Below are 13,409 nucleotides of genomic sequence, written 5' to 3' on the forward strand. Positions count from 1 at the left end.
AGGCTTTTTAACGATCTGCGTACACTAGGGGTGGGTATCGTCACTGATTTCCCAGTTCGATTCGATTCAAAATCGATTAATTTAGGTAAATTTCACTCACAATAAAAATTGTAGTTTAAATACGAAATGTTATAATTATACTAAAAACACTCGAACTTTGATTATTAAAATATTAGTGTTTAATATTATACAGACTTAACACAACAGTTACATCCTTCTTTTAATATAATTTAATGTTTGTTAGTTAATTGCTACACCGTGCTTCACATCTTTATACAGGTTTGGAATGGCCATTTTACTCAAATGTTTACATGTGGGTAAAACATAACGTGCTTCCATAACATTAATGAGTTTTCAACAATGCTGTATGAACATGTATACTGACATTTTAGTTACATAAACCAAAATATAACATGCTTTATACATTTATTTATACACGAATAAAAGGGTGAAATTTACCCATAACCACTAGTTCAGATGTGATAATACAGTAATAAAAACAATAATCAAACTGAAAAATTTAAACTTTAATAAATTCAAAGGAAAAAGCAGCCGGTCTGACTGGAGTTCAGCTCCCCCCGTTATAAGAGCCTTTTTCCTTGCCCGGTAATCACGATCATAACTCCACTATTTACACATCAAATCACTTACAGGCTAATCTTCTAGGTAACCAGCAGCTAGGTGGCTAAACTTCAGTGCTCTTCTGCTATCGCATCAGCCTGGCAGGGTCACCTGATGACATATCAGGTCGAAAGGTTGTGCCATTTCTTAATGGGAGGATTTCACTCTGTTTCAAAGGAAACCACCACACTAAAAGAAAGCAGGATACACGAAGCAACTATCATGTGTAAATGACCTAATTTCCCAACCCACTCATTAAGACCCCCCCCATCACCAGAGATGCCCCAACACCAGGAGGGTGAAGAATATCACATGCGTCCACCGATACATGTGAAGTCAGCCACTGCCTCTTTTTGAACTGCTGCTGATGCAGCATTGCCGAGTAGCATTACAGTGCACTCGGAGGAAAGCACAGCTACTCGGTTCCAATACACACAGCTCACGGGCGCCTCATGCTGAGCGACATCACCCTTGGAGTGATGTGGGGAGATAGAGCAAGTCCAATTGTGTTCACTTAGGGCTCCGGTAACCGATGGAAAGCCACATAAACAAGCGCTTACGAGTTTCTTTGATTTTACCAAATTGAAAACGTCTAGAATATAATCAAGAGGAAGATGGATGATCACAAACCATCAAACCAAACTGAACTGCTTGAATGTTTGCACCAGGAGTGGTATAAAGTTATCCAAAAGCATTGTGTAAGACTGGTGGAGGAGAACATTCCAAGGTGCCTGAAAACGGTGATTAAAAAACAGGGTTATTCCACCAAATATTGATTTCTGCACTCTTAATACTTTATGAATATAAACTTGTTTTCTTTGCATTATTTAAGGTCTGAAAACGCTACATCTTTTTTGTTATTTCAGCCATTTCTCATTCTCTGCAAATACATGCTCTAAATGAGAGTATCTTTATTTGGAATTTGAGAGAAATGCTGCCGTAGTTTATAGAATAAAACAACAATGTTAATTTTACTCAAACATATACCAATAATTGGCAAAATCAGAGAAACTGATTCAGAAACTGAAGTTGTCTTTTATTTTTTTCCAGAGCTGTATATATGTCGTATTTTTTTTTTTTTTTTTTTTTTTTTTTAGCAAAACACTTTATTGGCTGGCTGAGTGGATATTTAGTTTTTTTTTGTTTTTCTTATTATTTTTTAACTGTTTAGCTTCATTCACTCCCAGTCATTTTGGACTCACTCGCGGGCTCCCTCTAGCAGTAAGAAGGTTTTTTTTTTTGCTTCTACCTCTGTAATCCGAAAGTGAAACGAAAGCGTTGCATCGTGGGAGTTGTAGTTTTCCCACTCTTGAGTCCCTATAGAGACCCGTCTTTGGGTAACAGTTACTGGACTACAAATCCCAGGTCTGTATTGATTTCTACTCGTTGGTCGGTAAGAGGATTCAGTTACATTCAAATAAAGAAGTGAAACAGCACGGTAAGCGCGAGCTGCGGAGTGGATTTCAATGATAAACGGGTTTAAAGTGTAGTTAATGGCGGTAAGGTTTTAAGGAGTAGTCTCTGGAGGGTTTGCCGTCAGAAATGCATGTAACTAGTCTGTTCGACCCTGAAGTTTACACGACTTAGCCTAAAATTAAGCTAAAATGTAGTTAACTGTAATTACCAGAGTTTTTAGTTACAGTGTAAGTGCTAGCTAGGTTAGCTAGTTGCTTAGCTAAATGTTGGCTTTGTATGCAGTTTTGAGCTGCGTTTAAACTGCATGTTGTTAAGAGTTAACGTAAGCTTTAGCTAAGCTCGTGTGTACAGTGTGGTTGCTATGTAACAACGCCCCATTTCACACTAGCTAGTTTAACTACATAATGTAACCTAGCTATCTTAGCTAGCTTTTTACACAGTACGTTTCAAATAATATACAAAATTTACTTCTAATTAGTAAATAATTTTTATTTAGTTTGGCGTTCCAAGGAACAGGGCCCTCAGAAGAGGTTAGCATGCCCAGTGCCAGCAAAAGTATTTATTAATTTTCAGTTATTTTTATTTACATTTATTTAACCAGGGTAATTACCCTGAGATTAATATGGAGTGAATTTTGTGCCAAAAGTTTTACACAAAAATAAAGTCTGCATTCAAAATTTGAAGAATCAAAAGGAAAAATGTATGTTGCAATTTTTTTAATTTACTTGGTTACTTTACAATTCTTTGCAGGAAATCCCAGAAAATCCACAAAAACACAAAATGAATGCAAAGACGGGCAAAATCCAAACTAAAATAATATTCAAATAAAATAAAATAATTGTATTCAAAAGAATAATAAAGTAAACAAATCCCCCTATTACTAGTGATGCCCCAACACACCAGGAGGGTGAAGACTAACACATGCCTCCTCCGATACATGTGAAGTCAGCCACCGATTCTTTTCGAGCTGCTGCTGATGCAGCATTGCCGAGTAGCATCACAGCGCGCTTGGAGAAAAGCAGTGACTTGGTTCCGGTACATCAGCTCACAGACACACTGTGCTGCAGGCATCACCCTTTAGTAATGTGGGGAGAGAGCGCCATCTACCCACCCAGAGGGAGCAGGGCCAATTTTGCTCCCTCTGAACGTCGGCAGCTTGATGGCAAAGTAGTCCAGCGGTCTATAGCGCTGCCATTATGATCGGAATGTCGCAGGTTCGAACCTGCTTCCTCCCGCTCATAGTGGCAGCGCTTTAGACCGCTGGACCACTCGGCGCCTGTTTCACTTTTGAATTTGAAACATAAAATTTTTCCTTTTAATTTCTTTTTTTCCTTTGAAATGTTTGATTGCATACTTTCACTCCATGGATTAAAAAATCTGTTTTACAAGACAGCAGCACAAAAACACAGACCAAAACTGAAGCTACACCCTAAATAACACCAGTTAACAGAGAACTAGTACAAATATGCATACATACAAACATACTTTAACAAGAACAAACATATGTACAGAAATTTGTGACCGTTTATTGAAATTCCTTTAATTAAATAAACTGCTCCAGTCTAAAATGTTTCTGAAGGTCATTCCATGTAGAAGGTGCTTTATAACTATGGATAACTATGGAGGCCCTCAACACATTCAAAAAGCTGTAAGAGTTATTATTTAATTGAATTCTTATGATAAAAGACAATGCATCATATTTTTCCAGCTTAATCAGTTTATATTTTCACTTTTTATTTCCTGTAATGGCAGGCTGCATGGACACTGACAAAGTGAACATTTGTAGTGAAGAAGTTGTGCTGAAAACTTTCTGATTAGTTCATGGTGGGCTTGTGCTTTTTAAACATACATTTGTTTTTCTGAATAATTTTTATCTCATGATATTTTACCACAACATGGTGGACAACTTAAGCTTTACCTAGCTACATATGGAGAAAATATAAGGAATATTAGGTGTAGTTATCATAAATACTATAAAATATGAACACATATGAACATATCATATTAACATGTCAGCATTTCATGATGAATAGATCAATAAAACAACTATAAAATGATGTGGATAAAAGTCATATTATGTTGATTTCAATTCAAATTTAGGAGGGTGTTTTTTGCATGGAAGCAGCAGTATGTTTTTTTTTCTTCCTTTCATATTTAATAAAACAGACCATTTCTAATCAGATATGCTGCTAATAATCTAATTTGTGGTGTCTGTGTAACTGCTGCCTCAGATCCTGGGCTTTGCTGACCCTGCATCAGCATAAATGTTCCAGTGATGAGTGATGCCTCTATGATGAACAGCTCGTCTGATCGCTGCAGGGCGGTCGTGGTCAGCGGTGTTCCTGATGAGCTCTGCAGCTCACGGATGAACGACAAACTTACCATTCACTTCCAGTGCAGGAGGAGCCATGGAGGAGATGTGGAGATGGTGCAGTACCCCACTCACCTTGAAGGAGTGGCCTTTGTCACCTTTGACAACTGGAGAGGTCAGTAAATGCAGTCAGGCTGTTTGTTTAAGTGATATGTATTTGTTTAAATACATTTTGGGAGTGTTTACACTTGTTTTTTATGTGGCTTAATCCAGATGTAATTCAAAAACTTAAGTCAGATAAAGTGACCAGGAGGAAATACAATTTACAAAAGTAAACTGTATTTTTCGCACTATAAGGCGCACCTTAAATCCTTTAATTTCCCCAAAAATCAACAGTGCGCCTTGTAGTCCAGTGCCCGGCTAGCATTAGCTGCTAACTGCGCTAAGCGCTAGCTCTTTCCGTTCAGAGGTGAGTGTTAGTGGCCTGTAGCCTGCTGCTAACCCTGGCTAGCACTGCTGGAGCAGCATTAGCATTAAGAGCGCATCAATCTCTACAGACCTCCAAACTTCATATGTCCTTCAGATTAGCAGCACCATCCCAACCTTACATAACCAAACAAAATACAGGCAAACGACTTCTATTGGCAATATAGTGTACATTCAGATTACATTTTGTTTAGGATGAAAAACTAATCTGTATGATTGTAGATTTCTGGGTGAGCAAAATTCCTGGACCAGATTAGTTTAAAGGAAATCAAAATAGCATTTGACAAATAGAAAGTTAATACAATTTTCATTAGGAGATGCATCATCTTTAACTATCACTAAGCTTGCTATTTGCATTTTATGTTTTTTTTTTTGTTTGTTTGTTTTTGGATCTTTTCAGATGCAGACCGAGTGGTTAAGTCCAATCAAGTGCTGAAGGATAAAGAGTTTAAAGAGGAACATCCACTTACAGTGTACACGTATACTCCAGAGGTAGGTATGGACACCCATGTATTATACACTTCTGTTTAATTTGCATACTTCCATTTTTCTGATTATTAAACATTTTTTATATCAGACAAAGTGACAACAGTTTAAAAGGATAAAGAAGATTCTTGTAAGTTCAAAGCGTTGTACATCATATTAACGTAATATTAACATATTAACATGTTCAGCAGCATAGTACACACCATGCTGTGAGTGGACTGAGTGGAAAATTGTTTTATTTATAGAGATTCGCAAATCAGATATCTGACAGTGGATAGAATTATTTCCATTTACCAGTAAAGCACGCAGTTGTGGGCATTTCCCCATCACATGTTAGTGATATTCAAATGCTTTCTTAACCTATAAGTGCTGTTTTCCACATTGCTGAGATAACCTCAAACAGCCTGCTTCGTGTGATGACAGAGTGGGTAAATCCCATGGGTGCTGTGGTGCGTGTACTGAGTCATGCTTCAGTAAAGGCTGTCTTCCACTGATGCACGCAAACTGCTATTGTTCTTGTCTATTAATCAGTTTAAAAACATTGTCTGCTTTAAAGTAATTTCACACATAGGAATCCGGACCAGTGTCTTCAGTACCTTCAGGCCATAGTTTATAGGCCATTTATAGTCCTTTTCAAAATCTGCACTTTGCAGTTTGGCCACATGGTGGCATTGAATAGCTTCCTGCAGAGCCTGTGGATAATGATTTGTACTGATCCAAACAGAAACCTGACAAAAACTCTGTGCACTGTAAACGAATGTAAGAATCACCATTTAAATGTATGCATTTCTGATTATTCTCATTGGGATGTCATAGAAGAAACATCTTCTGAAATCTTTGGGGGAGTAGAATTCGGTAAAACACCTGGAAAGGCAATTTACAGAACTGACAACATTCAAAAATCAGTATAGGGAGACACAATACACAGAGGTAATGGTGACAGGATGTAGCAAAGTCCTTTAATCTAATCTCAGCGGTATAGGTCACTCACACAGGCTATGCCATGTACAACGCTTTGACCTGATGCAGAAGTATAAACCAGACTTTAAACTCACCAAGATCCACATGGTCTTTTTCTTCTAGTAGTGGATAGGTGACCATGTTGTTTTTTTTTTACCCTGGCTTTTATATAGGTCGCATTCTACGCCTATGCTGACTTGGACTTGTCATTATATCCTGACCCCTCAACCTTGATCGCAACCTTGAGGTCCAACCACAAGTCAGTGCGTATCCAGCCTTCCCAGAACAAACCAGGATTTGTCTCAGCAGAAGGTCCATTTGCTGCGCTCCAAAGGCTGAGGAAACAACTTCTTAGTGAAACCCAGAACAAGAGCGACATTTCAGATGAGGCCTTAAGGCTGTACAAGGCATCAAGCCTGGACAAAGCCTTGCGAACTGACAAGGCCAGGAACCTGGAGAAGGCCTCCGTGCCACTTGAGGCCTGGAGCCAGGACAAAGCCTCAAGCTTGGACAGGGTCTCAAGCCCAGACCTGGCCTCAAGCCAGGACAAGGTGTCAAGATCGTACAGGGGCTCAAGCCAGGACAAGGACTGGGCTCAGAAAGAGACTGTAAGATCGTACAAGACCTTGAGTCCAGACAAGACCTTGAGCTCAGACAAAGCCTCGATCCAGGAAGAGCCCTTGAGGTCAGACAAGGCCTGGACCCAGGGAGAAGCTTCAGGATTGTACAAGTCTAGGAGCCAGGACAAGGCCTCACTCTCAAGCAAGGCCTGGACCCAAGAAGAGGCCTTGAGGTCAGACAAGGCCAGGACCCAGAAAGAGGCATTGAGGTCAGACAGGGCCTGGACCCAGGAAGGGGCCTTGAGGTCAGGAAAGGCCTGTACTCAGGAAGAGGCCGTGAGGTCAGACAAGGCCTGTACTCAGAAAGAGTCCTTGAGGTCAGACAAGGCCTGGACCCAGGAAGAGGCCTTGAGGTCAGAAAAGGCCTGTACTCAGGAAGAGTCCTTAAGGTCAGACAAGGCCTGGACCCAGGAAGAAACCTTGAGGTTAGACAAGGCCTGGACCCAGGAAGAGGCCTTTAGGTCAGACAAGGCCAGGACCCAGGAAGAGGCCTTGAGGTCAGACAAGGCCTGGACCCAGGGAGAGCCCTTGAGGTCAGACAAGGCGAGGACCCAGGGAGAGGCCTTAAGATCGTACAATACCTCAAGACAGGACAAAGCTTCAAGCTTTGACAGGTCTAGGAGCCGGGACAAGGCCTCAATCTCAGACAAGGCCAGGACCCAGGAAGAGGCCTTGAGGTCAGACAAGGACCGGACCCAGGACAAGGCACCAAGATCGTACAAGGCCTCGAGTCAGGACAATGCTTCAAGATTTGACAAGTCCTGGAGACAAGACGCAGCCGGACAGTTGAAGGTGGATGATATGACCATAACCAATGGAACTAACTGTGTGAGTTTTTGGCTTGACACACACATATACAAGTACATGCAGATGGTGGAGAGAAACGAGTGGGACAGATGCGTGGGCAGGTATAATGTGACCGCTCATGCTGTGAGCACAGGCGAAGTTACCGAAGTAAAACTGCACGGCAGATGTGAAGGATCTGTGCTACTTTCTGCACAAGGAGAGTTAGAGACACTAGTGGCTAAAAGTCAAGACACTTTACGCACTCAGCACATAGACTGCAGTAGCGCTGATGCTATGGAAAGGTTATTGCAGGTTTGTAAAACTGCACAGAGCATTTATACAAAAGTATGTTACTTTCCGTCAGATTCTTGTGTTGAAGTTATTGGCCCCTCCAGCTCCAGTCACAGGTTCTGTGAGTTTGTGAAGACCATGACTGAGCAGGAATTCTGACAGAAAGCAGCTAGACTAAAGGGAAATGCAGTTATTTGTGGTCTAATCCATACTTCATGTATTCATACCTATAACTTCATAAAGTAAGACTGTAGTCCTAAATCAGTTTCTCTGCATACTTGGTTATGATCAGTGTGTGGGGCTGGTACAATTAGTGGATCAGAAACCGCAGTGCTGCTGGAGTTTTTATACACTTCGTCCACTTACTCTTCACTCTATTGAACACTCCTTCCTAGAGCTGCTTCACCTTGTAGACGTAAATTCAGAGACAGAAACTCTGAATCTGTTACTGCAAAGTTCGTCCTCTAGTCCTTTATCAGTCATCACTGGACATTGTTGGCTGGATATTTCTGGTTCATGGACAATTTTATTCCCAGTCTAGCAGTAACACTGAAGTGTTTAAAAACTCCAGCAGCACTGCTGTGTTTGGTCCATTCGTACCAGAACAACACACACCGTACTAACACACCACCACCATGATGATTTTGATGATTTTACTTTACAAATCATTGGTTGTTTGGATCAGCAATTGCAGTAAAATATATAATATAGCAGATGAACACAGTGATATTAGAGAATAGGATTTACAGAAAGTGTGAAATAAATTAAAGTTGTTTTCCTCTGTGCATCTTCTCTGAAGAGTGGCAACATGGGAGCCTCAAAACTGAAAACAAATATTTGCTCAACATCATGGTTTAGGGGAAGGATATAAAAAGCTATCTCAGATATCTCAGCTGTCAGTTTCCACTGTGAGGAACATAGTAAAGAAATTGAAGAGCACAGGCACAGTTCTAGTTAAGACCTGAAGTGGCAGGCCAAAAAAATCTCAGATGAACAGAGGAGAAGGATGGTGAGAACAGTCACTGGATACTTTAAAAAGACAACGACCCTAATCACTAAACACTGCTCAAAATCTACTAAAGCATTCATGCAGAGAAACAAGAACAACATTCTGGAATGATCAGCTCAGTCCCCAGACCTGAATATTATTGAAAATCTGTGGTGTGATTTAAATCGGGCTGTTTATGCTCAGAAACCATCAAACCTGACTGAACTGGAGATGTTTTGTAAAGAAGAATGATCCAAAATATCTTCAACCAGAAGTCAGACTCTCATTGGAAGCTACAGGAAGTGCTTAGAGGCTGTTATTTCTGCAAAAGGAGGATCTACTAAATATTGATGTAATTTTTCTGTTGGGGTGCCCATATTTATGCACCTGCCTAATTTTGTTAAAGGATTATTGCACACTTTCAGTAAATCCTTTAGACTTTATTTCACTTCTCAAATATCACTGTGTTTATCTGATATATGATAAATATTTAACTGAAATTGCTGTTCAGAGCAACCAATAATAATAAAGGAAATTCATGAAAATGATCAGGAGTGCCCAAACTTTTTTGATACCTCTGTACATGGTCTGAAATGCAAAAATGAAACAGCTCAAGCTAATGTGCTATGCTAAAAAAAAAGCTAGTATCTACATATTACTGTGATGTAATTTGCTATGTCATGTCATGCATAGTTTGTTAACTTTTTCGTAAACTATAATAATAATTTCTATCCGAGGTGTTGGATAAGTTGAATATTTTATCACAGTTCATGTTAGTTAAATTATGCACAGACATTTATTTTTGCTACTTCTCTTTTTTTTTTAACTGGGAAAGTCCAGACGGTAGGGTGGAGGGGTCTCATTTTCCACTAGTTAAAGTGGTTAAATCTGTTTGCTCCAGATAGTACTGCTCTGCTAACAGTGTATGTTAAATGCTAGGTTTTAGTTTCCATTTTTAATAATAATAAATAGCAAACGGAGGTGGTGTTATTTTACTGTATTGTTGTATCTATTGAGGTTCGTATTGGAAGCAGAAAAAGGCTGCATTTCTTTATAAATCCTCTAGAGGGAGCTCTAGGCCAAGGTCTGTTTACGACATCCAACCTATCCAGCAAAAGCAGACTAAGAAAATGTGCACTAATACTTTATTCCAGTAGGATCTTTTCTTATTTTCTTATATTTCTGCTTGTTGTTAAGTAGATTTCAGGTATCTTTCACAATGGTAGCTAAGGCCAGTTCTTGCCATCTCTGCTTTGTTGCTCGTTTCAAAGTCTATTGTAGTTAATAGCTGTTGTTGAATTAATATTTGATTGATATAATTTACATAGAGAATGCCTTGTAATCTTAAAAAACTGTGATGCTGCTGAGTGCATGATTAAAACAACAGTGTGAACTGCTAAAAGTGTTGGAATTACTTAAAGGCAACAACAAATCAGAATAAAAAATGTAGTTGTGTGGAAAACAGTGTTTCTTACATTTATTTAAAATTTTTATTTAATTGCAGACAGTATAAATCCAAGATATTTTAAGTCTTGCTTGCTCAACTTTTTATTCATTTTATTTAATAATATACTCATATACATTCCTGCGTTTGAGCTCTGCAACACATTCCAAATAAGTTTGGACGATAAATCATTTACCGCTGATGATTTTGCCACTTAAATTAAGCTGGAATGTTTCATACTTATTTTATCCCACTTTCTCCCCAATTCGGAGGGTCAATTACCTAACCCACTCATTAAGACTCCCCATATCACTTATAATGCCCCAACGTCACAGTGGATGAAGATTAGCACATGCCTCCTCCACAATCTTAAATACATGTAAAGTGAACAACCACATCTTTTTTTGTCGCTGATGCATCATCACTCAATCAATCATTTTAATACTAAAACTCTACATATATATATATATATATATATATATATATATATATATATATATATATATATATATATATATATATATATATATATATTTACATATATATTTACTCTTGGTTACTTGTCAGTACCCATAGCTCTTTCTTCCACAGCCACTTCTTCCTTTTAATATAGGCTAATGTGTGCAGCATGTGGCTTTACATTGTCTTGTTAAAGGGCAGATGTATAGCCAATGGATCCCTGTATTAAGGTAATGTTATCTGATTAATTTTAGTTACTTTTGGAGTATGTGTTCGTTTACTTGCTATATACTTTATATGGTTATAATATTTTTCGCACTATAAGGCGCACTTAAAATCCTTGAATTTTCCCCAAAATTGTCAGTGTGCCTTAAAATCCTGTGCACCTTATGTATGAATTGTACCAGTCAGGTTGTAAGGATCAGTATAACCACAGTGTTATACAGGAGTTTCAGTTTAGTTCTCCAGCACCTAGACTGGATCAGTTTTAGCATTAGCTGCTAACTGCGCTAAGAGCTAGCTCTTTCACCATGTAGAGGTGAGTATTATCAGCCTATATCCTGCTGCTGAAGCATCATTAGCATTAGCCACTAACCGCACAAAGCGCTAGTTCTTTTGTCGTTAAGAGGTGAGTATATCAGACTTTAACCTATGTGTTTACTGTGTTAAAGCGAAGTACGTGGGACGAACTGCTAGCTAATATCGCCCTGGCTTACCGGAGCACTCAGGGTTCCTCAGTGTAGCTCTGTCAGGTGGCAGTTACTAGTTGGTAGTTTACTAGTGGTTAGCGTCTAATGCTAATGCTGCTGTACACAGCGTTGCAGGAACTCTGGAAATGGAAGTTTGCTATAAATAAATGGAAGTGCTTTACTCACCCGAATAAAGTTTTCAGGAGAGAAATCTGTGTAGATTAACATCCAGCACTCGTTTGAAATGAAAAGAAAATGTTTTTTTTTAAGAATTAAGTTACAGTTTCGTTTACTTAGCTTAGCTTTACTTAAATTAATTAGAAGGGAAACATGGCCACAACTCTGTTCCTTACTAGTGCCGCATAATGCGCCTAATAATCCAGTTCGCCTTATGTATGAAAATAAACCAGTAAATAGACGTTTTTTAATAGTGTGCCTTTTAATATGATGCGCCTTATAGTGTGAAAAATACTGTATATTATTAGAATCGGCAGTCTAGGTTATAAAACAAGCATGCTTATTGATTGACAGATGCTGACATTGTATGTCTTATTTAAACCAACTACATACTGATTTGTATTATTGTTTTAATAGTACTTTATTAAAGATTCAGTAATTCAGTCTGTAAACTAAAAAAATACAGCCTTGTCATACTTCTGTCCCTCTTGCCCTTTTTGGCAGCTTATCCTGTTTAAAACAGCTTTGCCGTGTATTCAGGTGCTACTGACTAAATATTAATGTTCTGTTCTGTGTTCTGTGCTGATTGACTGTTTTTCCGTTAGGTAATTTTGTTTGTTTTTTTGTTCTGCCTGCAGACCCGAGTTCTGTTGATTGAGTATTTGGGTTTTTAACAGTAGCTCTGGTCACAGTCGGCTGTGTTTTTAATTTATGTGGTCATTTCTGCCCATTTTCCACTTAATTAAGTCTAATTATAAAAACAAAGCCATTCGTCCTGCCTGGGAGATAAGCCTGCTATTAATGCATCATTAAGACAGTCTCCAGCCGCAGACGTATGAGCCGTTCTGCTATCTCACACAAGCACATTCAGACTGCAGCTCTTAATATAATAAACATGTTTTGCTGACAGGTTGGACTGGAGTTTAATAGGAATCGTGACTGTTGAAACTAAGCCTTACAATGATGTATGTTCAATGTTCAACACTTTAAAATACACTGATATGCCACATTTTACCACACCTGTCATGGCACGGCACAAGAACTATCATTGTGACCCATGACTTTTGTCATATCCCATGGAAGCGTGCTGTGTGTGGGGTATTATGCATTGAATGTGGATGTGATTTATGCCAGAGTTTCTTGTCTGTTCTCATGAAAAGATGCAGCCAGATGTTCCCAGGCACGAACATTATCACTCACTGAGCTGTCCACTGTGGGTGGTAATGGTAATGTCTATCTATCTATCTATCTATCTATCTATCTATCTATCTATCTATCTATCTATCTATCTATCTATCTATCTATCTATCTATAATTTTTTGCTAACCTCAGTACTACTCATCGTGTAAGATGATCCAATGAACGTACAAAAACCAAAGTATAAACTTTGTTTCAAAAAAGAGGTTTTGTTTTATTATTCTTTAATATACATAAAATAAGTATATATTTGTATATTCCAATTCCAATGTCTGAATATTTTAAATATTCTGTAAAAGTGAATCACTCTTTTAAAGGATGCAATTGCATTATTATATTGTCTTATACTATTCTTGATTCAGTGGCTTAAAATGATAAAGCGATAATATCAATATTTAAGCAATAATACATTTGAGGTTCGTGCTATAACGTGTAATATTGGCAGTGACAACACCACAGTTCCATAATTACTGTTTAT

General features: G+C 38.5%; 1 protein-coding gene across 8 annotated transcripts; it reads left to right on the forward strand.

The window, feature by feature from the left end:
• Window positions 1-1,978: 1,978 nt before the first annotated feature.
• LOC103026854 (serine/threonine-protein kinase fray2) lies at window positions 1,979-10,367 on the forward strand. 8 transcript variants are annotated; one of them, XM_049471374.1, is made up of 6 exons: window positions 1,979-2,059; window positions 4,269-4,523; window positions 5,235-5,326; window positions 6,454-7,253; window positions 7,290-7,325; window positions 7,362-10,367. In XM_049471374.1, exons 2-6 carry the CDS (start codon window positions 4,313-4,315, stop codon window positions 8,134-8,136), a joined length of 1,914 nt encoding a protein of 637 aa, XP_049327331.1. In that variant the 5' UTR covers window positions 1,979-2,059; window positions 4,269-4,312; the 3' UTR covers window positions 8,137-10,367. The 8 variants fall into 8 exon arrangements, with proteins under 8 accessions (XP_049327331.1, XP_049327332.1, XP_049327328.1 ...); XM_049471375.1 differs by having other exon boundaries at window positions 7,398-10,367; XM_049471371.1 differs by having other exon boundaries at window positions 6,454-7,325.
• The last annotated feature ends 3,042 nt before the right edge of the window (window positions 10,368-13,409 follow it).

This window comes from Astyanax mexicanus, chromosome 23, assembly GCF_023375975.1.
Source record: "Astyanax mexicanus isolate ESR-SI-001 chromosome 23, AstMex3_surface, whole genome shotgun sequence".
Lineage (NCBI taxonomy): Eukaryota > Metazoa > Chordata > Actinopteri > Characiformes > Acestrorhamphidae > Astyanax > Astyanax mexicanus.

Bases quoted from the DNA above. Each gene is read 5' to 3' on its own strand.
- LOC103026854 (XM_049471369.1), top strand. From the start codon at position 4,313: ATGAGTGATGCCTCTATGATGAACAGCTCGTCTGATCGCTGCAGGGCG. The intron at 4,524-5,234 runs GTCAGTAAATGC...GGATCTTTTCAG, and splicing joins CACCTTTGACAACTGGAGAG to ATGCAGACCGAGTGGTTAAG. The intron at 5,327-6,453 runs GTAGGTATGGAC...GCTTTTATATAG, and splicing joins TGTACACGTATACTCCAGAG to GTCGCATTCTACGCCTATGC.